This window comes from Pseudopodoces humilis, chromosome 7, assembly GCF_049639895.1.
Source record: "Pseudopodoces humilis isolate 2021_Gansu_Grassland_sample_001 chromosome 7, ASM4963989v1, whole genome shotgun sequence".
Classification (NCBI taxonomy): Eukaryota; Metazoa; Chordata; class Aves; order Passeriformes; family Paridae; genus Pseudopodoces; species Pseudopodoces humilis.
Genome location: NC_142206.1, coordinates 47,136,188 through 47,163,807, shown reverse-complemented (window position 1 = coordinate 47,163,807; position 27,620 = coordinate 47,136,188). Strand labels below are relative to the sequence as shown.

The following is a 27,620-nucleotide window of genomic DNA, read 5'->3' as shown; positions in this document are numbered from 1 at the left end:
CCCGTCCAAACGTACATCCTCCATGTACTCCACAGCAGCCGGGGCTTCAGGATCTTGTGTGGTTTTTGAGAACATATTTTCAAACATTAATCGCGTCTAATCTCGTGCACAGCACACTGTTTTGCTAGTGGCCCAGGTCCATCCCGGCGGGCGAGCCCCCCATCATCACGCGGGGCTCCACGCCGCCCTCCGCGCCCCGCCTGCTGCTCCGCCACCATCCCGGCATCCTCTGCTTCCGCCGACACGCCACATCCGCCTCCCAGGCGGCGCTCTAGCCCGGGCGGCCGCGCTCTATGGTGTTTGGGAGCGGTGTCATGGCGGCCGTTGAGGTGGCAGCGGCCGGAGCCGCCGGGAGGAGTCGCTGAGCCAGGACGGGACAAGACAAGCCGGGAGGAGCGGCTGAGCCGGAGGAGCCGGGAGGATGCGCGAGGCTTTGGCGGAGGAGTCGCCGAGCCCGGTGTGCTGAGCCCGCAGCAGGAGCCGCCGAGCCCGCTGTGCTGAGCCCGCAGCAGGAGCCGCGACCCGCTGTAGCGAGAAGGGAGGCGGAGGCGGCCCCTTGGCCCGCGCGAACAGGCTGCAGCGGCCTCCCGGCACGGCCGAGCGAGGCCCGGAGCCCTCCGAACCGCGATGGCGTCGTGGCTGGGCGGGCTGGGCTCGGGGCTGGGCCAGTCCCTGGGGCAGGTGGGCGACAGCCTGTCGTCGCTCACCGGGCAGATCTCTAGTTTCACCAAGGACATCCTTCTGGAAGGCGCGGAGGAAGTGGGCGGTAAGGGGGGCTCGGGACGGGCCTGGTTCCGCGAGGGAGCTCTTCCTCCGGCCGCCGGTCGCCTCCGGACCGACGGCGGCGGGGCCTGCTCTGCGCGCACCGGCCCGGAGGGAGCTGCTGGCGGCTTGGTGCCTTTCGCGAATGCCGCTGGATTTGCTGCTTTTGTTTTTGTGTTTGTTCCGCTCTTGTGGTCTCAGGGTCTGGGGAATACACAAATACATTCCCAGGTTCTAATAGCAGGTGTGAGCCTGTTTTAAGCTTATTGTTTAGAGGTTTATGAATTCCGCGAAGTGTTATGTTGCTCCGGAATGAAAGCACTCAACACTCTTTTTCCTCTCTGTTTGCTTAGTTTATCTAAACCCTCAGTTAATTAGCTGCTTTTACACCGGTTCCATAAAACTGTAGAGTTGTCGTACAGAGGTTGTTTTGCCACTGGTGTGATCTAAGTCTGACGTGTCACACAGGCGAAGGTTCAATGTTTGTCACTGTTTTGTTTATATTTCAGTTGTGCCCAGAGAAACCTGTCGAGTTCTACAATTCCCCTACAGCTAAGTAGGAGAACATGGCCCTTGCTTTATAAGGATTAGAGGCTAGAACGATTTATCTTTAAAACAGAAAGTTAGAACATAAAAAAAAACAGAGACATAAGAGTAAGATATTCTATAAACCAATAGCAAATCTATTCTATAGATAGTATGTATATATAATATATAGTATATAATATTTTTCTCATATTTTTAATAATGACTTTTGCTTACAAATTTTTGAAAAAAACTTTAGTAAAGTAGTTGTGTAATGTGGTAATAAGTATCAGTAGATTAATATCCCTTGTATTGTTTACCATCTTGTAACTATAAATTATTTTAAAAGTTAGATTTCTTAAAAAGTATTAAGAATAGAAACCACAAAGAACAGCTAAGACTTCTGAATAGTCATCTTAAATGTGAAATTAAGCAATGCTACTTTGCTTATAATCTCTCATGTATGAAGCATTGTGAAAGAATGTTATAGAAACATAAGTTGTATAGACCTTGTTGGCAAGCTGATATAATGGGTCTCATATGGATGGACTTTTTGGTGCACTGGTAAAATGCTCAGAAGAGAGAAATTCTGACAATTGTGAATTTTTTTTTTTTTTTTCACTTTTCTGAAAGAATTACTTAGAAATGTTTTAAATTTCAAAATCCGTAGTAGTTTTGTTTGGGAAGTTATTTTATGTGCCTGAGCTGTGCAGTCTTCTAGGGTGTTTGTTTTGCTTTTTTGAGAGACTGTGAACTCACACATTTGGGCATGAGTTTGTGCAAGAGAGATGTATTGATGTTTAGCAGTTACTTCCAGGTGTACTTCACTGCTGGGTACTGCTGTGAACAGCCTCAGTTTCCTAAAAATTTCACAGCAGTACATTTGCATGGGTGACTAGACTCCAGGGTGTAAAAAATCTAGTGACTTCCAAGTATTCTTCTGTAAAGACCTTAAAATACTGTGTGGCCTAAACAACACTTTTCAAGTACTTCCCTACAGTTTGCGGTTTTTTAATTTCCTAATTGGTAAAAGTTTCCTAGGTTTTCATATTATCCCTTAAATTCAGTGTTTTGACTCCCATTAGTTGTTTCTGGATTATGGACTTGTACATCTTCCATTTCACAGTTTTCATGTGTAGATTGTTGCCTCTACAGTACTTGAGCTGTCTCAGTTTTAAACAGCATGTGGGAAATTAAGAAATACAGTATTTACTTGGAAATTGTACTTATTTCAAATTTTGAAGTATTGTCAAGGTTTCTTTTTAGTCAATTCTGGATGATTTCTCATTGCTAAAAGGCAATGTGTTTCTGTCTGTTAAATGTGGGACATAGGAGAAGTAAACTCATAGGCAATTTGAGGACAATTGATCATCAAAATGTATCTGGAATTACATTTTCTATTGGATAAAGTGTGATGATATAGATAGATATATCACCTTTTTGGAGACAATGAGTCTTATGGGGTTGATGTTTTGTTATGTGGGTTTTGTTGAGTGTGGATGGTTTGTTTTTTTTATTCTGAAAATTCAGTCACTGTTATACATATTCAATGGAATTAATACTTGTTTTGAAACTTCTCATGGCATTACAGAGAAACACACAGCTCAGGTCAGGAGCAAGTCTGAAATGAGAAACAGATTCAGAGCCACAAAATAGTCAAGTAAAACATTTTTATCTCCCTTACTTTAAAGCTTAAATTCATCCTAATCTGTTAGGGTTTTGATTTGATTTAAAGTCTAAATATGAGTGAACTAAATTAAATTCAGAAAGACTGCCTGAAAAATAATTCTTACAGTGTTCTGATAAAAACAGCTTTTGATATTTACCTAGGAATGAACATTAAAGCAGTCTGAAGTAAGATAAGTATTAATAACTGATCTTTCAACAGATTGAATGAATTGTAATTAAAATGAAAATTTTCACTTTCTTTCAGATGCAGCGACAGAACTGCATGTGTCCAATTCTAGACTCAGAGAAATAGAAAGTATTAATGCAGCACAAAAGTTTGAAGTAAGAAATTTCAGATCACTATTGTAATTTAAAGCAATGCATAGAATTTTTATTTTTTTTTGTATAAAGTTGAAATATTGCACTGAAGTTGTTTGTCCCTGGGTAAATCCAGAAACAAGGGTAACAGTGGTGTTAGAGTGTGACTTTGGTTTTGTGCCAAACTGCCATCAGAGTTAGGGACACACATGTTCATTGGTGTCTGCATGTGCTGCAAGTTTTCCTCTTTTGCTAACTGTGACTGCTCCTGCCCTGTCAGATGGACTTGGACTGCAGCAGTAGGCTTGGGTCTAAAAAGAGTGGGCATTTTCCCGGCTTCTGTTCTCTTTCTGTTGTCCTACTGTTTGGTCATTCTGACATAGGCTGCTCGTGCTCCTCCAAAACCACTTACAAATCTCACGTACCCTCAGGGAAAGTGACTTTCTGCACTCTCATAAAGGACTTGTTGGTCTTGTGACTTTATTTATGTCTCTAAATAAGCAACTTTCATGTATGCCTTCAGGCCTCAAGAGCATTGTGAAGTTAAGATACTATTTTGGGGAATAACTGTTCCTTCTTGTCCTCTTTCTAGTTTCTTGCCATCTGCTCTTGGCTGAGGTCAGAGAGAAAACACTGGATATTAGCTGCAATTTGTGCTTTGTGGCCATCCTTAAATTCTTCCTGTGAATCTTGTTAAGCTGTAATTCAGCCCCGAGTTTTTTAATTCTTGACATTTATCTCTGGTTATCAAAAACTGTTTTATGAAAGTGAGCTGAAGTCCATGCCATATAAAAATGGAAAGCTTGGACATGACCATGATTTTGGGCCCACACGTTGCTGTTACTGTGTTTTGAATGAAATAACATGAGAAATCTGTACAGTTTAACTGCTTTGCTGTCCAGTAGCTTTGGGTTTTTCTGATTCTTTAAGGACTGTTCTGAGTTTATCAACATTCATTTCTCATTTTTGCTAGAATGACAGACTGAAAAAAGTCTGTAGTGACTTAGAAGAAAAACATGAAGCTGCAGAGCTGCAAATAAAGCAGTTGTCTATTGAGTACCGGAATCAGCTTCAGCAGAAAGAGGTAGGACACAGAGTAAAATTTCTCAGTGAGTATATCCAATAAATTTATCTGTTGTGCTGTTTAATGCCTTTGTTATGGTGTCTGTTCTCTTTCAGTGGAAATGCTGGTCACAGCTATGGTCTCTTGGTTTGTTAAAGTAGACTAAGACATATTTTATTGAATCATGTAATGTAAGCCAAGCTGCCAGGAGATAGTTGAAACAAGAGAAAATGCTCTGGGACTGTTGTGCAGCTGTCAGAATTTCTGTTGTTTCTGGGATCAGTGTGAGAACACTGAGAGACACTCCATTGCTTTGTATTTCTGATTCAGTTACTTTTAAAGAAGGCAACAGGAACAAATTCACATTTGAAGCAATTACTTTATCTTAATGTATGCAATTACAGAGAACAGAGCTAGCTTTTATGAGCTAGCTTTCCCTTTGTTATGGAAGCATCAGCTTCATAATCTATTGTATAACATGAGATTTCATAGACCTAAATGAAGAAAGTTGCCAGCATGCTGAGAGTTACACAAAAGGGAGTTTTATTTCTGATTTATTCACAAATTCATGTGGGAACTAGAGGAAGCAGAACTATGAGATGTATAAAATTCTGCTTATTAAATACATAACAGAGTTGTTACAAGAAAATTACATGCAGCCAATTTCACTTTATTGTGAATAAGTAAATTTTCACTACACTGAGATGTTAAGCATAAAAGATGTTAAGTGTAATAAAAATAATTGGAAAAGCATCATATATTGCTTAACTTTCATATCCCTCTTTATATATTTAATACCCTCTTTATATAGCCTGGATATTGTTGTACTGCCTGTGTACCTTGGCTGCTAAAAAAACCCTGTGTCTTTGTGTGAGGTACTTTATGACATTTGAGCTAAGGGTGGTTTTTTTCTCCATTATGAGAATGTTTGGAGCTTTTTTCTTTTTTTAATGAAAGTGATCAATTTTTTGTGCTAGGGGGTGTTGTTTGGTTCACATTTCATAAGGCTACAAAGGGTAAAGTGGAGTGTATTTTGATATTCTTCTTATTCAAACAATGCATTTTATTTTGTGTATTCAGGTGGAAATCAGCCATCTAAAAGCCAGACAGAATGCACTACAGGAACAACTGCAGAAAGTACAGACAGCTGCTCAGAATTCTCAGTTGGGAGCTGGTGTTTTGCCAGCAGCCACTGCATCGGCCTCCTATGTTCCAGAGGTCAGACATTCCTCAGGTTTTGAAAGAGATGACATGGATTTTGGAGATATAATCTGGTCACAACAAGAGATAAACAGATTGTCCAATGAAGTTTCCAGGCTTGAATCAGAGGTTGACCACTGGAAGCAGATTGCAGTGGTGAGTGGTTTCTCTTCTACCCTGCCCTTCCCTCTCCCCTCCAGATTATTGTTTTCGTTGCATTTGGTGGATCTTTTGAAAGTTCATGCTGAAAAATTTATGGAAGCAACGTGATTTGATGGAAAAGCTGAAACCTTTCATGTTGTCACATGACTAAGGACACATTCAGTGACTAATTTCCAAATGCTGTTATGCATGATTTGTCAAGTTAGGTAAAGGATTTCATGAACATTCACCTAGAATGCTACTTCAGGGTTTCATTTTTATTCAGCCTTTCAAAAAAATACTTCCCATCCTCCTGGCTACGATACTGATTTTTATTGATAGCACAGTACTGTTCAAAGTAATGGTTGTATACTTGCATGCTTTTTATGCTTTCTCTTCTCCCAGTCCTTGATATGTCAGTTATAATTCATGGTCTTTAAAGCGGCTGCTGATGTGAGTTACCATTTTTCAAGGTATAGCCTGATTTCAGAGGTGTACTTTTCCCATGTGAAAATACTCAAGCAACCCCATTGTCTTACTATGAGCAATAAGACCCCCACTCCAAACTTTTACCCATTATATGTTGTAATGTAATAATAAAAATCCATTAAAAATAAGAATATTTCCATTAAAATATATTTTTTTAAAAATCAAAATTACAGTGGATTTTTATTTTGCTTCATGTTAGCTTTATTGTTTTCTACTTTTGAGTATCGATAGAGGAACCACTTAGATAAAAATACATGTATTTATCACAGTTTTCATATGGATATGTGGTTTGGGTTTTTTCAGTCTTCCAAAATTCAAGGCACAAACGATGCTGAACAAAGTGAAATATGCAAACTACAAAATGTAGTTAAGGTAAGCTGACAAGTTAGTCTTCTTGTGCTTTGCTCTTCATGGTTTTGCATATAGTCACATGACTTGTAAATATTTTAACTGGCACTATTATGACAGCATTAAAAATGCACAGGGGCATGTAATAGCATAGCAACACTTCAGTCAGCAGTACAATATTTAAAAACAGTTACTCTGAGGAAGGGTGTTTGTATGATTTGATAATTACAGTATGTTAGCTTGAAACAGTGACATTAGTACTTACAAGGGTAAATCACTTTGTGAAGCTGTTGATGAGTTATGAGACTGTATTTTAGATAGACAGAATAATTTCTCCCTTCTCAGAAGCAGCTTGCCTTTTTTTAGGTGAAGGTACAAAATATGGATTTTATATGTCATCCTAGAAAGTTACTAAAAATGCATCCTAGTGCATCCACTTTGTATGTAAGACTAGTAATTGCTTTACATTGATTTAATATTTGGTGTTGTGTAGAGCATACTATTTGTGTAAACATACTTTTTAAAGGAATTTTTTTCCACCTGTTTAAAAAATCCCAATCAACAAAAATCAAGAAACTTGACTTCTGTGAGAAATCCTTTAATAAATCCTTTAATTAGACTGGGGAAAACTTGTTTTCTTTCTTTTGTATTGTATTATTTCTTTCATAAGAAGACACTGTACTGTATTTTCTCATTTTTTTTCTCTAATGATATTTTTTAGGAGCTCAGACAGAATTTAAGTCAAGAAATAGATGAACATCAGCATGAGCTGTCAGTATTGCAGGATGCCCAGAGACAGAAGTTAGTAGAGATAAGTCGCCGACACCGAGAAGAGCTGCGCGAATATGAAGAGCGAATTGAAGAACTTGAGACTCGGTTACAGCAAGGTCTCTGTTACCCCATGCTTTCTGTTTTATGTAGAGTGAATTTTGGTTAAAATGTTGCATATTCCTGTAGCAGTACAATAGATATCAAATACATCATGTTTAGAATTTTAAATTTCAATTTCAGTTCAGCTTCATGTTTAAGACAAGTGTCCTGTATCTTTTATTCACTCTGGTTGGCTTGAACACTGGGATGACACCATTTCATCTGTGGCATATATCATGCTGGAGGATCATTTTCTATACATACCAATTGTTGTGCTCTGAATTTTGCACTTTCTGGGTAGTTTTTTCAATATACACTGGATATAGGTAGGGATAAGATATACCAAATTGATTATAAGAAAGTAGCAGGACAAAAAATAACTTTTGTGAGAAGTACTATGTGCCAGTTGGGTTACTTGACAAAAGCTCAAAGGTTGGGTGGTGAAACACTGAGACAAGTTGCCCAGAGAAGTTGTGGATGCCCCATTTCTGAAAATGTTTGTCGCCACATTGGATAGGACCTTGAACAACCTGATCTAGTGGATGGCACCTCTGCCCACGATGATGCAGGTGTTGAAACTAGATGTTCTAAAACGCCCTTGCAACCCAAAGCTGTGATTCTATGATCGCCATAAACCACACCTTAGTGTGTGGCATAACTACAATGTAGAAGCTCAGTAGTTCCCTCAAATAATTTTTTGTTGCCATTTCAGTATTTCATACTCTCTAAAAATAGTCATGTCAGTTAGGTTTCCTGGAGACCAGTCTTTGCACAAATATGTAAGCTTTGCCTGTAAACTTCTATATTTACCTGGTAAAACTTGGACTTCTAAAGAGTACATACTCTCCTTTTGGAACAAGAAATCTACTCCCTTCTTGGAAAGAAGGAAAGTGTTTTCGCAGCTTCTCTAACTTAAAAGGTAGTACTGATAGGGAATTTATTTCTTAGAATCAGATGCCTGTTAAGATGTAACATCTTTTTTCACTTCACGTGCATATTATCAGCAGGACTAATTTAAGGAAGCTGAAGGCACAAGTCCCTTATCTTTTACATTTCCACTTACCTGCAAAATAAATACTGCTAGTGGCTTTTGAGGAACTAGAGTATTTTATATTTTTATTTTGTTCATTCTGTCTGACAAGATAATAGGGACTAGGGCAAGGTCAAGTGTTTGAGCTGACACACATTTGAAGTTAATTCACAAGTAGTGTGTTTTCGTTTAACTTTTTTTTCCCTGCACTCTTCTGATAATGCCTTTTTGTACTCTCTTTTTGTACTCTTGAAATTATAGAAGATTGTACAGCAATACAAACGTCAGTATAGTATAGCAGTAGGATGGATCAGTAAAAAGGTTAACTCTGAAAAATGTTTTTCTTCAATTGAAAACCTTTGTGCATCATTTAGCAAATTATTTGGAGAAAATTGTTCCCTATAACCCATTTGGCAAGTCTTTGAAATTTAATTAATTAAATTATAAATGGATTTTGCATCAATCTCAATTAGCTGGGATTTGGTAAATTTTTTCTTAGAAATTTGAGAGATTCCAAATCTTGATAAATTAGATTGTCATCTCCTCAGCAAGAGAGGTGAGGATCAAATATATTCTAATTAAATTGCAGACAAAATATGTCTTGCAACATTTACCATGTAAAATTATACTGAGCCAGACATGTAAAAGTATTCAAAAAGCTACTTACTTATACCAGTAATATGTATAGCATGGCTTCAAATGTTAAACCTGTTCAACCAAGCTTTCTGTTGATGGTGACCAGGTCTTTGTTTTAGTCTATCTCCCCCTGTCAGGAGAAGAGGTGAAGGAAGAGAAATAAAAGATCTAGAGTGGTGGTTGTGGTTAATAATTGCAAATAATCTCTTTTGTCTTTTAGATGGTGTGAGCACTGATGCCATGGATGATTCTAAAATTACTGAACAGAAAAAAAAAGCTCAGAGTCTAGATGGAGGACAGGTAGAAGAGTTGCGGGTTGTAAAGGACCTAGAGGATGAAATAAGAGAATTAAATCACAAACTGTCTTCTACCAAAGCAGAAAACAAAAATCTTCTGAAAGAGCAAGAATTTGTAAAGCTAGAAAAAACCCAAATAGCACAAGATTATGAAAAGCTTAAATCTGACTTTAATGTGCTTCAAAGATCTGTGGCAGAGCAAGATGCTCTCCTGAAGGAACAGAAGCAGCTCCAGTCAAAGACATCACTACCACAAGATGTTGTCAGCCTACAGCAAGCATTGTTAGGTACTAAAACTAAGATTTTTTATTATTATTTTTTATTTTTATATATTTTCACAAGTTTTCACTTTTAAAACTCGATTTATTTTATGAATTTAAAACTGAATATGAGAATATGTGCCTTTAAAGTATTGCTGATTTAGAAAAGCATTGTCCATTGAAGTAAGGTGAAGCAGAAAAGAATTGTTAGTACTAGCGTGGTTATCATAGGGGTTTGTGATTAGGGAACTAATCATGTATGCCAACCGTAACTGTTTAGTAGGGGGTCTTTTCTTTAGAAGTAAGCCTCAATAGATGTTGTTTGTTTAAATTCAAAAAGTGTATTTTTGTGTATGTATATAAAGGTACTCAGTTGCTAATATCTTCTCCTTAAGGAGACACTAACCTACCTGTTTAAGAAACATATCTCTAGGTAGAAAATATTTTAATATTTCATAACTAATAAACTCTAGTACCAAAGTCCCCCTAATGTGGGATCAGTTGTGAAAGTAATACTCTGCTTTGAGTGGTGACTGATGGTATGTTTGAATCTTTTATGGCACTGATGCTTCGTATCACAAAATGCTGTGAAACTATTCCCTTCTGAGCAGCAGAGTTCTATTTGGGCAAGGTGGGAGAATAGATTTTATTGTTGTTTGAAAAGTAGTAAATTTTCTATTTGATTTAATTTTCCTTTATAGAAGCAGAAAATGAAATAGCAAGACTTTCCAGTTTAAATCAGGTAAAGCAATTTCTAAATTAAGCCAACAAAAAAGTTCATAACAATAGTAACTGATGGAAAACAGATTTTGGTAGCTTGTTGTTTGTTTTTTTTTAATATTTGTATTTCTACTTAAATAACATTGTAATGTAAAAGGAAATAATTGTAGTTTAATTCTGTAATTATACGTAGAATTTATAGAAACAATACATTTTTACTTGTGAAACTCCACTGTGCATTCTACTAGGAAAACCGTTCAAATTCCACCTATCGTATTGTTACCTAGAAAGCTGTAACATACATTTTTAAAGTACTAATAGTTCATTCTGTAAAATAAGTCATTTTTCACTTCTGCTGTAGCATGTTTTAGTTTTGGCACTTAACAGTTGTGAAATCTTTCTCTTCTGTGTAGTTATCATAATAATACTGCATTCCGTCTTACCGATGAAGTGAAGCAGTAGAATATAACACACCTTTAGTTTTTGGCATTGTTGTCTTGGTCCTTTATAAACTCTCAGACTTAAGAGATTTGGTTTATTTTATTTTGTATCCAGTAGTATTTTTCAGCTGAGTTTTTCTGTGTTTTGCATGCATTCAAGAGTTCCCATAGCACTTGTCATAATGGTGTAATTTAGATGTCCTTGATTGAAGCTTCCTGTCTCACTATGCAGCCTGTCATGTTTAAGGTGGCTCTTGCAGTTATAATAGTTTATCCCAGCTGTCAATCCAAACCTCAGAGGTGGATATAATGTCTTACCATACCACAGCTTTTTGTGCAGAAGTTTATAAACTGCACTCCTAAACCAAGTGATGAAGAAATAAATGTGTATGTGTGAATGGTAGAGAGAAATACTTCACATCAAAGATTATTTAACTGGGGTAGTATTCATGTAGGCTTAGAGTTTCTAATATAATTTCAGCAAGATAAAGTCTGATATTTACTTTTTTTTATTTTATTTTTATTTTGAGGGACTTGAGAAGGAACTGACAAGTGCACAACATAAACTTGAGAATATTCTTTCTTCGAATACAGAGGATCAAAATTCAGAAATAAATCAGTTAAGACAAGATTTGGAAAGGAAAGAACATGAATTAGATGAAAGTGTTGCTGAAAGAGAAACATTAATAGCAGAGTTGGAAGAACTAGACAAACAGAATCAAGAAGCTACTCAGGTAATACATACTGCAACTAATTATTGAACACCCGAATAAATGTTTAGAATTCTGTGTGTGCCTGTGTTTGTCTTTTAAGTTCATCTTTGAACATAGATAGCAGGGAAATAGAAGTTATCTTTTGAGGCCTAAAAACAAATACTTGGGGCCAGTATTTCTCTATATCTACCATCTCAATGTGAAATTCAGAAGTGCAAGTAAAACCCACTTGTTCTAGACAAAGAAGTAATACAGTATGTCATCTATCCGTAGGAGATGTTACAAGCCCAGTTAAATAGTCCCTGATTTTTCATTGCAACATTTCTGATGAAATTTATCCTGGCAGTATTCTGATCTGTCTTATGACATTATGTATTACAATGGTTTTTGAAACTTTTTCTTCTATAATTTTTAATTATGTTGAATATTTAAGTTATTTTATTGCAAGTTCTTTATAATGTGAGCTTTTGTGGAGTAAAAAAATCACCAATTATATATAATCAGAATTAAACTATACCTTTTTGTCACAGTTCAGTATATTTGACCTGTAAATTTGAGTTGCAGGCCATGTGTTTTCAATTATTGATTTACCAATTAATCACCTATGAAATGAATCCAAACAAGTATGTTGAAACAAAAAATTGAAAATAGAATATACAGAAAATTTAAATGTAGTGCCACTCTATTTTTAAGCAGTAGATGTTTGCTGAATTCCAAATGTCTTGACAAATTCTGACAGTTCTATTCTTTAAGTAGTTCTTTTATTTCTTCATTTAGATAGTTAAGGTTCTTTTAAGGGTGGTGTTCTTTTTTGTTTGTAGTGAAATGTAATCTGTTCTTATTTGTTATTTGGTTTTAGTTAATTTATCATTACTAGTTGATCCTACTTGCCAACTTATGTTGGTAACTAAGAAACATTTTCTTCTCTTGATTTTTTAAATTGTTTATTGTTTAGAGGATAAATGTGAATGAATGCATAGTTCAGCTGGTTATGCTACCCCAATGAATTCTGTTTTGTGTTCATTTCTAGCATATGATTACACTGAAGGAGCAGCTGTCAAAGCAACACACAGAAACTGATAGTATCATCAAACAGCTGAAACTTGACATCGATTATGAAAGAAAGAAAGTATCAGAATTAGAAACTGAGAAGACAAAAACTATGAAAGAGTTAGAGAGTCAGAAAGAAAAGCTAAGCCACTGTTCATATGCACTTAATGATTTGCATGTAACTAAGCAGGAGCTACAAGATAATATTAAAGATCTTCAGGAACAATTAAGGAAGGCTCAGGACTGTAATTCGCAAAGTAAAAAAGAAATTGGAGAGTTGCAGCAGAGACTAAAAGAAAGAGAGGAACAACTTCATGTATCCTTGAGCAAGTTAACAGAAAAAAGTAATGAGGAATCTACTTGTCAAGATCTGATTCTAAAAGAAAGAGAAGTAGAAATTGCAAAACTACAGAGCGATGTTTCAGAAAATAAACAAATAAACGAAGATCTACAGAAATCTCTGTCTAATCTCAGAACAGAAAATGGAAAGCTGATAGCAGCCATTGAAGAACTAAAACAGGATTTAAATGATGCCATTTCTGAGAAAAAGAAAGTTTACTTGGAAAAAGACACTGCTGTGGAGGCTTTGAAAATGGAAAAAAGACAGTTAGAGAGTGAATTAAACGAGACAGAGAAGAGGCTTTTGGAGCAAGCACATAATTATAAGCAAACTATTGAAGAGTTATCAAATGCACGTAGTATGGATACCACTGCATTGCAGCTTGAACATGAGCGCCTGGTTAAGCTTCATCAAGAGAAAGACTTTAAGATTGCTGAGCTTAAAAGGACCATTGAGCAGATGGAAACTGACCATCAAGAAACAAAAGAGATGTTGACTACTAGCTTAGGAGGACAAAAGCAGTTGACAGATCTCATAAAAGAGAAAGAGGTATTCATTGAAAAATACAAAAATCAAGCCTTACAGGTGAAGCAGGAACTTGAGGAATATATTAAATTTTCAAAAAAGCAGGATGTCTTAAAACAGAACTTGGAGGAAAAAGACAGAAGTCTTGCAGTCATGAAGGAAGAAAATAATCATTTGAAAGAAGAAATTGAACGCCTTAAGGATCAGCAAAGTAGATCTACACCAGGGGTGGAGCCTAAAACTTTAGATATTATTATTGAACTTGAAAGTGAGGTAACACAGTTAAAAGTGATAAAGAATAATCTTGAAGAAGAAATAAAAGTTCACAAAAAAACAATAGAAGATCAGAATCAAGCAGCAGTGAAACTTCAGCAATCTCTGCAGGAGCAGCGAAAGGAAATAGATGAGTCCAGATTTCAGTGTGAACAAATGAATGTCACACATGAAAGACTCTTCTTAGAGAAAGATGAGGAAATCAGAACTTTGCAGAAAACAATTGAACAAATTAAAACCCAGTTGCACAAGGAGAGACAGATTATTCAGACTGATTCTTCTGATCTTTTTCAGGAAACCAAAGTTCAGACTCTTAATGGAGAAAATGGAAATGAAAAACATGACTTATCTAAAGCTGAAATTGAAAGACTGGTGAAAGGTATCAAAGAAAGGGAGATGGAGATTAAGCTATTAAATGAAAAGAATGTTTCTCTGAGTCAGCAAATTGATCAGTTGTCTAAGGATGAAGTTGGTAAACTTACTCGAATCATTCAAGAGAAGGATTTAGAAATACAAGCTCTTAATGCTAGAGTTTCCTCAGCTTCCTACAGGCAGGATGTTCTTTCCCTTCAGCAGCAGCTGCAAGCTTATGTTCTGGAAAGGGAACAAGTACTAGCAGTTCTGAGTGAAAAGACAAGGGAAAACAGTCAGTTAAAAACAGAGTATCGTAATATCATGGACATGGTCGCTGCTAAAGAAGCAGCTTTGGTGAGGTTGCAAGAGGAGAATCGAAGGTTATCCAGTAGATCTGAGAACAGCAGTCAAGACATGTCTAGAGAAACTATTCAGAATTTATCCCGTATCATTCGAGAAAAGGATATTGAAATAGATGCCCTAACTCAAAAATGCCAAACCTTATTGACTGTCTTGCAGACATCCAGCACAGGTGCTGATAATGGGGCAGGGGGTGTCAACAGTAACCAGTTTGAGGAACTTCTGCAAGAACGTGATAAACTAAAACAGCAAGTAAAGAAAATGGAAGAGTGGAAACAACAAGTAATAACCACGGTCCAGAACATGCAGCATGAGTCAGCTCACCTCCAAGAAGAATTACAGAAGCTTCAGGCACAAATTTCAGTTGAAAGCGATAGTACTTCAAGGCTGCAGGTAGATTATAATGGCTTGATTCAGAGTTATGAGCAGAATGAGAAAAAGCTGAAAAGTTTTAGTCAGGAATTAGCACAAGTTCAACACAGCATAGGGCAGCTTTATAACACTAAGGATCTTCTCCTGAGTAAACTGGATTTGGTAACACCATCTGTGGCAACAGCTTCCACTGTTTCACAGCTTTCAGGTGTTCAATACAGTCCTCCTGAAGCGCTCAGTGAGGAGTGTAAACTCCTTCAAAAAGAGCTGGAACAGCTGAAAAAAAAGTTACAAGAAAAGGATTCAACTATTAGGACTCTACAGGAAAATAACCAGCGATTATCTGATTCTGTTGCTACAGCATCAGAGCTTGAAAGAAGGAGTCAAGAAGGGACTGAATCAGAGATGAGGCAGATCAAAGAAAAACATGATGTGTTACAGAAGTCACTTAGGGAAAAAGATATATTAATTAAATCTAAAAGTGATCAGTTACTTTCCGTGAGTGAAAATCTTAGTAACAAAGAAAATGAAAATGAGCTTTTAAAGCAAGCTGTAACTAATCTAAAAGAAAGAAATTTAATATTAGAAATGGATATTCGAAAACTGAAAGAAGAAAATGAAAAAATAGTTGCAAGGTGCAGAGAAAAAGAAACAGAATTCCGTGCACTTCAGGAGACTAACATGCAATTTTCAATGATGCTGAAAGAGAAAGAGTTTGAGTCTCACTCAATGAAGGAAAAAGCTCTTGCTTTTGAGAAGCTGTTGAAAGACAAAGAACAGGTATGTACGTTCATACTTATGACTATCTCTTTAAGCTAGATAAGTTCAAAATAATATTCTTCCTGGATATTTTTCTGTGCTGCAGGGCCATAGATGTCCTGCCCTTTCCTTGTTAGATCAGTAGTATTTTACACTCTTCCTAGCAATGACTTTGCCTCTGGTAAAACTGTTGGCCATGTTTGAAATATTTGTATATGTCTTCAACAGGGCAAGACAGGAGAATTGAATCAGCTGTTAAATGAAGTTAAGTCAATGCAGGAAAAAGCTGTTACTTTTCAGCAAGAGAGAGATCAAGTCATGGTAGCACTCAAACAGAAGCAAATGGAGAGCAGTGCCCTGCAGAGTGAGGTACCACCAAATAATTTATAATTGCAAGAAATAAATGAAAAAATAATAAGAAATTGCATCTGTAATATTTTTTTATTATTTTAGTAGCAATCACTTGTTAAAAGCACTTAAAATTAGTACACTTGCAATGTTCTTCCATAGGCATGTGTTACATTTGCTTAATTTTTTTTTTATTAGAAGTGATAGTTCAAGCAACTTAAGGTATGTTCTACACAGGTACAGCATTTGCATGAGAAAGAGCAGCGCCTAAATCAGGAACTGGAGAGGCTGCGGAATCACCTTTTAGAAATGGAAGACTCCTACACCAGAGAAGCTTTAGCTGCAGAAGACAGAGAGGTCAAGCTAAGAAAAAAGGTTTTGATTTTGGAAGAAAAACTTGCATCCTCATCTACTGCAGTGGAGAATGCCAGGTAGTTTTTTAAATATCACAGTAAACTAAACTGTGCCAATGCCTCTATTATACTGAGCTGCCATCCTGTAACATGCTAAGCACTTGAGAAAAGAAAAATATATGAACTGCTGTTACTGAGAATCAAGAGGATGATTTAAAATATACTTGGCTACTGTTGAGAATTTAAAGTATTTCTTCTTTTAGTAGCAACTATTGTCAACAGTGCTTAGAATGAGAAAAAGAAATCCTTAACCCATTAATTTAGTTGTGTGTTAAAAAAGTGACTTACTTTCAAGTCAAGGCTTCATTCAGTTTGGAAGAGTCTTATTTTATACACTTCAATGCACACCTGACTGTCATGCCTTGTGAATTGCTTTCGAGATACCCATTCTTACTTTGTGCCTGATACCAATGGAAAGTGTACACTGCTCTGAACTTCCTTCTTCTTAGTGTAAACATATAGGGCAAGATGCATTGAATTTCTTACGGGTAGCAGAATCTGAGAGGCTAAAATATTTTTACATAATTGGAAATCAAATGGAACATTCAGTTGCTAGAAAGTAGCAAGATATACTGAGTTTTTGGAGGCTGGGTTTAAAAGTAAAGACTGGTATAATAGACCTATTGATTCATAGTAATTGAAGCAGACAACTGGGAAGATACGGATTTTTATTTCTTTTTTGTAGAGATGCTATTATAATAATGAACAAAAACTAGATTTTTTTCTAATGCATTTCAGAAAAAATAAGTTAATTGGGATTTTTTCTTTGATTGTCAAAATTTTGTTGCCAGACTTCTTTAAAATATCTTTTTAGATTGGTTTTGTGTGTTTTTAAAGAGGGGGGAAAATGCCATAATTTTTGAAAACTGAGCTGAAAAATTTTTGGTAAGCTGTTTTTTGCTGGGATTTAATTTTCTCTGTGATTACATCTGTTACTTAAGTAATGTATCTTGTTTTCATTAAGTCATCAGGCTAGTCTGCAAGTTGAATCTTTGCAAGAGCAGTTAAACCTTGTTTCCAAGCAGAGAGATGAAACCGTGATGCAGCTGACCATCTCCCAGGACCAAGTGAAGCAGTATGCACTGTCTCTGGCCAACCTGCAGATGGTACTAGAGCAGTTCCAACAGGGTAAGGTTTGTCAAGAAATAGCATTGATTACAAGTATTGCAACTGAAATAGTTACCAAATTTTGGTGCTTTTGAATTATTTGTTACCTCGTTTCCTTTTTGATAGCCTGAACCTCAGAATCTGTTGTCTGTTTAAAAACTTTAAATAAACAATTCTGTGGAAACTGTTGATCAGTATCACATTTATGAAATTGGAATGAATTGGTCTACCTCATGAAGACTAGATATGATAATGCTGAGGTTTTTCAATTGCATATCCCAAGATGAGTTACATGTTTTAAATTAAGAGTTTTGTCTCTTATTTTTAATCCTTTAGAAGAAAAAGCTATGTATTCAGCAGAACTGGAGAGACACCAAAAACAGAGTGCAGAATGGAAGAAGAAAGCAGAAAACCTAGAAGAAAAAGTTGCATCATTGCAGGTGGGCTAAATAATGAAATTAAACCTTGTCAAACTAAATTGTAACTCTTCACTGAGCAAGCAAAGTAGCATTCTTCTGCTGACCCTCTATTTTCTGAGGGTGTTTACAATCCAGTTATTTGTCTGAACAAGTGATTGCAGTCTCTTCACCTGTTACGTTTGATGTCTGTGGTATTAGGATAATTGTGATTGTGACCTCTCTGCTTTTTTTGTCCCTTTCCTACCCTCTTATTTAGGTGAGTTTGGAAGAGGCAAATGCTGCCCTGGATGCAGCATCCAGGCTTACTGAGCAGCTGGACATCAAAGAGGAGCAGATTGAAGAGCTTAAGAAAGAAGGTAAGTACATTTTTTTCATTTCTGCTTAAAATATTTCAATCAGCTGGGGAGACAATGTAATATTCCAAGAAACCAAAACTGATATCCTATGAGAGACTAATTCTTTGCCACATTCTGAGGACTTATTTGTTTATAAAGCAAATATGAAGAAGTCTATTTACCTTCTGTTTGTCATCTTTCTCAAAAGAAAGCCCAGTAGAAGTTTTTTGGTTTTGGGGGGGGTTTCCCTGTAAATACCAAGACAGTTGATTTAGCTCTGTGTCTTTTTTAAAAGTTGGTGAAATACCAAATGTTGTCAGATTTTCCAAAGTAGCTACCATATTTTACATAGTTACAGGAGTACAGTGAGGTGGAGATAATGGTGTGCAGTTGGTAAGAGATGTAGAGGAAGCAGCTCTTGCACAGATGTGACTGCCATCTCTGCTGGATGCAGTGGTAACTCGTGCTTTGAACATACACAACTAATTATTACTATTCCTTTTATAATGATAATTAGTCTTACCCTTGTAATAAATGATGTTTTCTTGAAGCATTCTTGCTTATGACAGATACATGGTATGAGGTCTCATTTGAAAGTCTTCAAGATTCCAGCAAGAACTCTACAAAAAAGTTACTACTTTTCTGCTACATATTTAAATGGGTACTTATTTAAATTTAGTTCTAAGTGCAATTTGGCATCCAGGTGGGCATCATAGAAGTGCTCCCTGAGTTCACATATGAATTTTACAAGCTAAATTAAATTTCAGACTGCTACATAATGTACAACTAGTGATCTGTTTTTGAACTGACTGATCCGTATATTTATGTCTCACTACAGACATTGTCATCAAAAGTTCACAAACACACTGGATAAAAATTAACTTTGGCATAGGAAAATAATGCACTCTTAAATGGGAAGTTCTTCATTACTGTTTAATTTTGAAGTTAAACCCTTGCATAAGAAGGAGGGAGAGAACACTGAGTATCAAGCAGTGTTGTATTGGCAAGCAATTTACTTAAAAAAAATGAAATGGAATTGTTGCATAAAGGAAACAGCACTTTAATGTTGTTGTAGAGTAAATTGTGATTTTTATAGAAAAAAATAACTTTGTATTCTCTATTTATACAAGAAAACATAAAATGTCTTATTGCAAATTGGCCAAATACATTCCCAGACACTGGTTTTTAGCCAAATCTTTTGAAGGATTTCTTTATGGATTTTTTTGGCAGGAGAAGTGATTTTAATGGAAAAGTATAAGATGTACCAGATGCAGTTTTCTGGATTGCCATAAATGGTTAACAAATTATTAGAGACTGTAAATGTCTGGTTTACAGCAGTCTGTGCTGAATTTTGGCTCAGGACCTTTTTGTTACTTAGTCTTTTCATACACCCAAAGTACATGTTTTAAGTCCTTTTCAGCTGTAAGATTCTATTTTAGAGGGAAATGTTCCATTTAAAAAATATGTTTAATGATAAATTGCATAGTCACTCTGGATGGAATATAGCTGTGTAGTGGTTCTGAAAAGTTGATCCTCTTTGATATAAAATCTTTTTTCATTTAAATTATTAATATTTTTCATTTCATTTAAATTATTAATACTTTCTTTAAATCCGTCATAAAGGAATAAATGAAGTGAATAAAAATTGAAAAAGCAACTCACAACTGTCTTGCTTTGTAGAGAAATAGCAACAGTGTAAAATTTAATTGAAATTTGTTTTCAGATGCTGCTTGTTTATCTTTTTTGTGGAATTGGTAGTATAACTCTTTATTCCCTTCTGTTCTGTGGACATCCAAATAACAACTCACCTATGTATGCTCATGCAACTGTATCATTTTATAATTATATATGCTATGTTTTCCTTCAAGTATTGGTGTCCTATTTAACTATATTTACAAAGTAGCATAATTTTAAGTAAATGTAAACCTCAAAACCATGGATTAAGTCTCCTGTGCCTCACCCTGGTATGTTAAGAGAAGAGCGCTGAAGAGCTGTCAGATTATTGGAGTGGATTTTGATGCATATGGATGTAGTTGTTACAAGATATATTGTTGTATAATACATGTTTTGCTTTAGTTTTTAACTTGCTTTGAATGAGGAGATTACTGTGTGTTCCCTGAGTAAGAACTTTCCCAGCATGATACTAGTTATTTTGTTCTATTCTGTACTCCATAAAATTCATATTTATGAGGTAAAATGTTTGTATAAAGACGTGGAGTATTTGAATAGGGCATATTAGGTTGTATCCATTTCACAGACTGGCTCTTTAATGTGTGTACATACAAAATCTCTTTATGAGTTCTCGTAGAGTTACTGGTGTTAATTGGGAACCATGTTTTGTCAACATAGTTGTGGCATGTACTTATTAAAGATTGACAGTGTGGAAATGAGTGGAATCCTTTCCATGCACCACAGATTATTTGACTTTAAAAGTTCATAAAAGTCATTTGTCTTAAAAAGATGTTGAAACTTTTTAGATATTAACTGAGATAGATAAAACAAAAGTGTATCTTCTGTGTTTTTAAATGAAGCATTTTTAATTAACATGAGCCCAAAAATTGTCAAAAACTAAGTTGATCTGCAGTTTTTCCAAAGGTTTTGGAGGTAAGCATTAAACCTCTTAGAGGGAGAGGAGAAAAAGTTCATCCTGTCTACTTTTACCTGTAGGGTAGAGTTGGCCCTCACAGAGACAGTCCATGTTATAGTATATTTGTCAAGTTTTTGTGTGTGAATAAGGCTTAATTGTACTTTTATTAGGCTTCAGAGGTAGTATCTTGCAGAACCCCAGTTTGGTGAGAAATTAAGCTTTTGTGGTCTTTATGGTCTTAGGCCACCTCACATTCACTGCTTTATAATTCTGGCCTATTTATTCAGCTTGCAGGCCGTGTTGCCTGACTGCCGTGTTTGCTATTTTTCTCTCAGTCTTGTTTTAGGCGTGTAAAAGCTGTGGCATTTCATCTCTTCCATTCATGTTTTTGTTCCCAAAAGTGTGGGTAATCTTGCATATGCCTGTCTCTCTTGCCAGTATACTGAATAATAAAGCACAACACTATTTCTGTGATGCATCAGTGTGTCCCAGCATGCTGTTTCCAGAACTTGCATCAATTACAGGAGTGGAAAAGGTCCAAGCAGAGCAGGCCTTCAACAAACTCCTGATGTTGTTCTGCTAGCCAGTAATTCATGTAGGAAACTTGAGAACTCCTTTGGTGCTTTCTGAAGCAACCTGCTAGTAGGGTACACGGAATACCTGGGCTTGGGTAATATTGGAGGTTAAGGGCAGAGATCAAAAAGACCTGATGCCAGCATGGAGTTTGACCATTATGAAAAAGATTGCCACCACAGGACTGCAGACCTTGCTGAAGAGTTTCTTTCCAGTTCTGTATTATTTAGATAGAAAAGAGCAGTTCATCAGACTTTCTGCAATGGGCTTATTTAACTTGTGTTCCTGTACTTCAGCTTTGAGTATTGTTCCTGAAATTTCAGCTTGTGCTTTCAAATAGCAATGACTTACTTGACACCTTTTTATAAAAAAATCACATTGATTTTATGGTTCATAGCAATATTTTTGAAGTTATGTGTTACTGATAAATTTTGCAATAATGTTTCAAAGTTTATGTTTTTGTTTCTTTTCCTGTGACATTACATTTATAGGTGAGATCAGAAGAGAAATGTTAGAAGATGTACAAAATAAATTAATGAACCTTATGAACAGCACAGAAGGAAAAGTGGACAAGTAAGTCTTTCAGGAAAGATTTGGTCTAAGTTTTTTTAGTTCTCTCAATGTGCAGATGTGGCACTCACAAGAGTAGTACAGGACTGTACTTCTGAATGTTGTCTTGCAATACACTTTTATTATTTTGACATTTTTCAATTGCTTGGTGGTTGTAAATAGTCATTTTGATTAGTAAAACCAATAGATATGTGACTTTGGCTCACTGATGTGTTTCTTAAATAGCAGTGAACTTCCATAGCATGAGCTCTGCAAATGGAGATAAGAGTTCTTAATGAAATTATTTCATAATGTTCAAGGTGTGAACAGCAAGCCTTTTCATGTGTCTGCATCACCTGGATGTCATGTAAATCTCTTCCTTGGTCCTTTTTTTTTCTTCTCTACCCAGCAGAACTGAAACAGAGATAGGCAGATGAGGTCCCCTGTCCTGATCATTATGTCTTGGTTTGGAAGTACACAGAGCTTTCTTTTTAAATGTTCTTCTGAATCAAAATCTTAGAACAAGCATTTTACTTGACTGTAGTATGTATATCCAAATTTGCTTATGTTGCCATTCAGTTTCACCTTACTGCATACAATATTGCTAATACTGTCCAAATCCACAGTCTGTAAGAAATGTAATAACTTACAGAAAGAGGAAATTGGTGAGGTACCTTTTAGTTATTTGTATATGATGTGTTAATTTCTATACTGTAAATTAGGCAAGCGTATGAGGAATAAATGCATCAGTACTATGGTATCAGCTGTTACACAATAGCAGCTTGTATAAGTTCCTTCTTTTGTTCTGCAGACTGTTGATGAGAAATCTCTTTATTGGACATTTTCATACTCCAAAAAATAAACGTCTTGAAGTGTTAAGGTTAATGGGAAGTATCTTGGGACTGAAAAAGGAGGAACTTGATCAGGTAATACTTGGCAGAAAATTAGGCATTCTTTTTTTTCTTAATTTTTTTTTCTTTTTTCTTCCTTTTTTTAGTTTCTTTTTCGTTTTTTTTTTCTCTTTTTTCATACCTTTTCTTTTTTTTCAGTATCCTTACCTGAAATGGAATTACTTGCTACTGAACTAAATGTGACTGTCCCTGCACATTTTGTGGGGAAAGTGTGTTTTTTCTTCTTTTGTCTCACCTTTTTTTCTGTGTGGGACTTTTTAATGTTTTTTTTATCTGATGACCCTAATCTTTCAATAACATTGTTTTAATAGGGTAAATTTCATTTTGCTGAGGAATGCTAATTTAGCAAGGAAAGGATTTAACTTTGTTCTGTTGTGTAGAGTAGCTGTAATATATCAGTTACAGAAAAGTAAGCCTGTTATATATGTACCAGTAGTTATTGTGAAAAATGAGAGGTTTTGCTCTTAAATAAAGAGCCAGGTTTTTAGACTGCCCGTCTTTGGGAGGTGGAGAATATGGTTTTAACAAAAATAAAATTTTTTATTTATCTCTAAGAGTGCCACATTGTTATGTGACATTGCAGTCCATATTTATTCACTTTCTTTTATGTGCTGTTTTATTTTTGTTGTTTCCTAACTTCGTTTTTTTTAAAATATTTCTCTAGTTGTTATCTGAAGAGCAAAGAGGGGTTACAAGATGGGTGACTGGCTGGCTTGGTGGAGGAGCTGGGTCAAAGAGTGTTCCTAGTACACCTTTGAGACCAACTCATCAGAACATTTTTAATAGTGTAAGAATTAATCGTTCATTTTCTTCGTTTGAGTGGAAAAATGGGGAAGTTGCTTATTAATGCTCATGTTTGGTTTATTGGTATATTGAGCTTCATTTACTGATGCTGCTGTACCTTGTGTAAATTGTTTTGTGCAGCTGCTTTGGCAAAAGGTTTTTTCCTGCACTAAGGAAATATTTAGACATTGAAAATTATACAGTGATAAGTCTTGGGCTAATAAAGAAGACAACTACTCTTCCACTTCCTGCATTCATTGTTCTTATAGTATGGACTTCATGTGAGAGTATGGAATTCCACAATACTGAACAGTATAGAAGACTGTCACATATTTTGATGACTGTGTTCCCATGTCTCCTTCAAATTTAAATTGAAAAGCTTTTTCAGCTGCTGCAGCTAATGCCTCTTATGTACAGCATATAAAACTGGTATTTTAAGTTTTCAAATATTGTAAAATAGCAGATCTCATAGCATGATCCATGGGAGCAGTTTATCTATGGAACTTTCCATTTTGCAGGCAAATAAATAATGTACTCCAGGACCAAGCACTGAGGGATTGGAGTTTTTGGATTAACTTTGGTTTTTTGCTCAATTGAGCTAGAAATATTGAGAATGGATTCCTGTAAATCATCTTGAAGTGTAGGGATTGGTTTTTTCCCCCTAAAATGGTGCAGGCACAGAGGCCACTAAAGGACTGTGGTCTGATTAACAATAGAAGTAAAAGAGAAAAATTAATGCTTTTGTGTGAATAATACAGGCTTTACTAAGACAAATTTTATCTTGTCATGCTACCAACACCTTAATCATTCCATGCTTCCTTTATTTGAGATTCTTTATGAAATAAAGCATACATGAGCTTTAAGAGAAAATACGGGGTTTTATGTGTTTCTAGAGAAGAGATTGGTTGAGCAAAGACTAAGGAAATACTGTGATGTCAGTAATAGCATGTAATTCTTTAAATAACTGGCTTAAATCAATAATGGAATTATGTTAGGAGTATGTATGTTTTCTCTAGAGTTTATCAGTTTTTTATAAATGCCTCTTAGTGAGACAACAACAAAGAGTGTATTTTGAAAATAAGTTTCATTGTCACTCATTGAGAGCTGCTTAGTACCAAGTACAAGTACAAAATTGATTGCAGGCTGTCAACAGCTTTTTGTTATATATATATATATATGTATTTTTGACTTAGTACTCTTCACCAGAGCATCAATGAAATATAATAACTAGTAGCTTTTTACAGTCTTTTTCAGAACTGTTCGTGAAATTCCTTGAAACTGAATCTTGCCCAAGCCTTCCCCCACCCAAGCTCTCTGTTCATCACCTGAAACCTTTAGGAGCAGCAGGAACTGGTAAAAATAGCAGTACTCCACCCAACAGTCAAATGCAAGGTAACTTCCAAATCTTTACACAGCACATAAATAACTATTGGTGGAATTTTAATGAGGATTTTAATGATTCTGTGCTTCCTCATTTGTAAATTATGAACTTGATTTCTTCTCCCCAACCATGTCCTACTTTGTCTTTGTCTTTTTTTTTTTTTTTTTTTTTAATTCTTCTCCTATCTTTCCTTCCCACTGCATCTATACCTCACTTTCTAAACTCTCAATACAGAAGATTAGAGGGACCAAATTCCCTTTGATATGGGAAGGATTTAACAGCACCTGTTAGAGCCAAACGGTTGCTGTGTAGACAACTTCATATGGTGTAGCAGTGAAACCAGTCCTGATTTTCAGCATCCCTGTTGATCAGCCTGTGTTGAAGTGAGTGAAAAATGCAAGTAATATAACTTTGCAGTGTCTCTCTGGTGTGTAGAACCTGGTTGCTCAGAGAGGACCAAAGTAAAATCAGTTAAGTGTATGGCCTGGTATGAAATCTCTGTAAGCAGTGCAGGAGTGTTGACCTAGAAAAATCAAAGAGAACAGTTAGGCTTATATTAAGCATGTTAAATTAATGTACTTTTGTTTTAAGTCATTTAAGATTCAAATGTTCAATTTTACTGGTCTGGTTTATTATTAATTTTTTAATATGTGTTTAAGACTTCACCTTAATATAGGCCCACTGGCTTGCAGAAGCTTGTTTTGTTTGAAACTTAGCTGTAAACTCAAAAGAAAAACAAAAAACCCTGAACACCAAACCCCTACATATTATACGTATGTACAGAGATAGAGAAGCTAAAAAAGCCTTTTTCAATTCACCTAAAGTAGTTGGATGGTACAAAGTGCTGTTTATTTATGGGGGTTTTCATCAGGCTGACCCTGGGGAAGCTGTGCCATGTGTTGGGAAACCTTCCTGTGCTCTGCATTTTAGTGCATGTGCCCCACTTCTGCAGATATTTTGTGTCTGGCATTGCTAAGGTGAAGTGAACTGCAAAGGGTGTTCATCTTGCCTGTCAGATGTGCACATTTTTTTGGGTAGCTTGGGTTGTTACAGAATTTTAGTAGTGGACTTGGCATTGCTGTGTTAACAGCTGGACTTGATTTTAAGAGTCTTTTTCCACCTAAAGGATTCTCTGGTAGTCAAGAGCCTATAAAAGTCTTTGAGGGTGTCTACAGCCTATGGCAAGAAGATTTTCAAGAACTTACATGTTGCCGGAGTAATAGGCAATTTTAGAATGTCTTTCTGAACAAATGCTGAAAAATTGGATAAATTTAGGAATGTTTTTTAACAAGGTGTTTTCATTGTTGGTTTGGTTTTTTTTGTATTCCAGATTCTCCAGTGTCAGGAATGGGTAGAAGACCAGATGCAAATCCATTTTTAGCACCTCGATCTGCAGCAGTGCCTCTCATAACGCCAGCTAGTAGTTCTGGACATCTGCTTATGAAACCTATTTCTGATGCATTGCCTACTTTTACACCACTGCCAGTGTCCCCTGATGCCAGTGCTGGTGCTGTATTAAAAGACCTCCTAAAACAATAGATGGTCTTGTATCAATATAATGATGGTAGCACTTTAAGGAAAATGAGAACACTATGTTGTATATAATTTACCACAATGAGGCCTTCTGTAAAAAGTCATGTATTTGATTGCAATTGTACCTTGCTTTTCTTGTACTTACAAACTTATCAGTGCTTCAGAAATTCTAATGGTGGAATGAATAATTGCCTTCTGTATAGCAGGCATTCATTCTGGGTGTGGGTTAAATATTTAACTCAGAAAAAAATCTATCTCGTTGCTAGATTGTCACAGGACAAATTAAAGGATTTTTAAACCTTAGGTATACTGGGTTGTTTCAGATGTGCATAGACAGCATTAACTCCTTGGCATTGAGGTCGGATTTTCCATTAAAATGATCTGCCATCTACCTTTAAGAACCAGAACTAAAAAAAAATACATAAAATACCCAATTAGTGGTGTTTATTTAATGTACTTTTGGACATGTTTCTCTTATTTAAAAGTTCAGTTGCATTTGGGGGCAACTTGAGGCACATTGATCTCTTTGCACAAAGATTTGATATAGCCCCCCCAGGCTAACAGCTGTTTTCAGCAGACAAAGCCATCAGCACCGAGGAGTCAACTATGGAAGTGAGGCTTCACATCCTTGCAAAGAGTGGATAATTTAGCAGATGATATGTTCACATATATAAAGACACTGTGCTCTAATGGTCCAAGGTGTCTATTTGAGAGACTTTTTATCTTGCAAGATTTTGTAGATCCAAATATAGACTTAAAGCTTGAACACATGTATAGAATTAAAAGGGAAGAAGGTGCTTGCTTATCTCAAATGTGTAAATAGGTCTTTGCACAATCAAGGCCAAAGTCAATTATTCTGTAAATTTTGGTGTGATAACTTGTACACTTTGTTTAGCAGGTAAAGAATGAAGTTGCATACTAAAGAATAGGAATTACCCTCATAGTGAATCTGAGATAAAACATCCTCAGTTTAAAATGTGTGATTTCTAAGTCTTTTTATATGCCTCTCCTTGTTAAGTCAGTGTTACAATAACTGTTGTGCAAGTTCTATATTAGAACTGTCAACCTTCTTCATTTTCATTAAGGTCCTGGATGAAATTGTTGTAAGTTATATTTAAATAAAATGAATTACTGAACTTGTACAGAATAAACCAAAATAATGCAAGAAA

The 27,620-nt window shown here is 36.0% G+C and overlaps 1 protein-coding gene across 1 annotated transcript; it reads left to right on the top strand.

The window, feature by feature from the left end:
• Positions 1 to 267: 267 nt before the first annotated feature.
• Positions 268 to 27,620, top strand: TRIP11 (thyroid hormone receptor interactor 11). Its single transcript, XM_014249928.2, has 20 exons — positions 268 to 766; positions 3,221 to 3,297; positions 4,247 to 4,357; positions 5,417 to 5,692; positions 6,470 to 6,538; positions 7,236 to 7,401; positions 9,271 to 9,633; positions 10,308 to 10,348; positions 11,297 to 11,500; positions 12,510 to 15,533; positions 15,741 to 15,881; positions 16,098 to 16,291; positions 17,238 to 17,401; positions 17,717 to 17,820; positions 18,056 to 18,155; positions 21,786 to 21,867; positions 22,655 to 22,769; positions 23,419 to 23,541; positions 24,782 to 24,929; positions 26,249 to 27,620. Exons 1-20 carry the CDS (start codon positions 628 to 630, stop codon positions 26,455 to 26,457), a joined length of 5,850 nt encoding a protein of 1,949 aa, XP_014105403.2. The 5' UTR covers positions 268 to 627; the 3' UTR covers positions 26,458 to 27,620.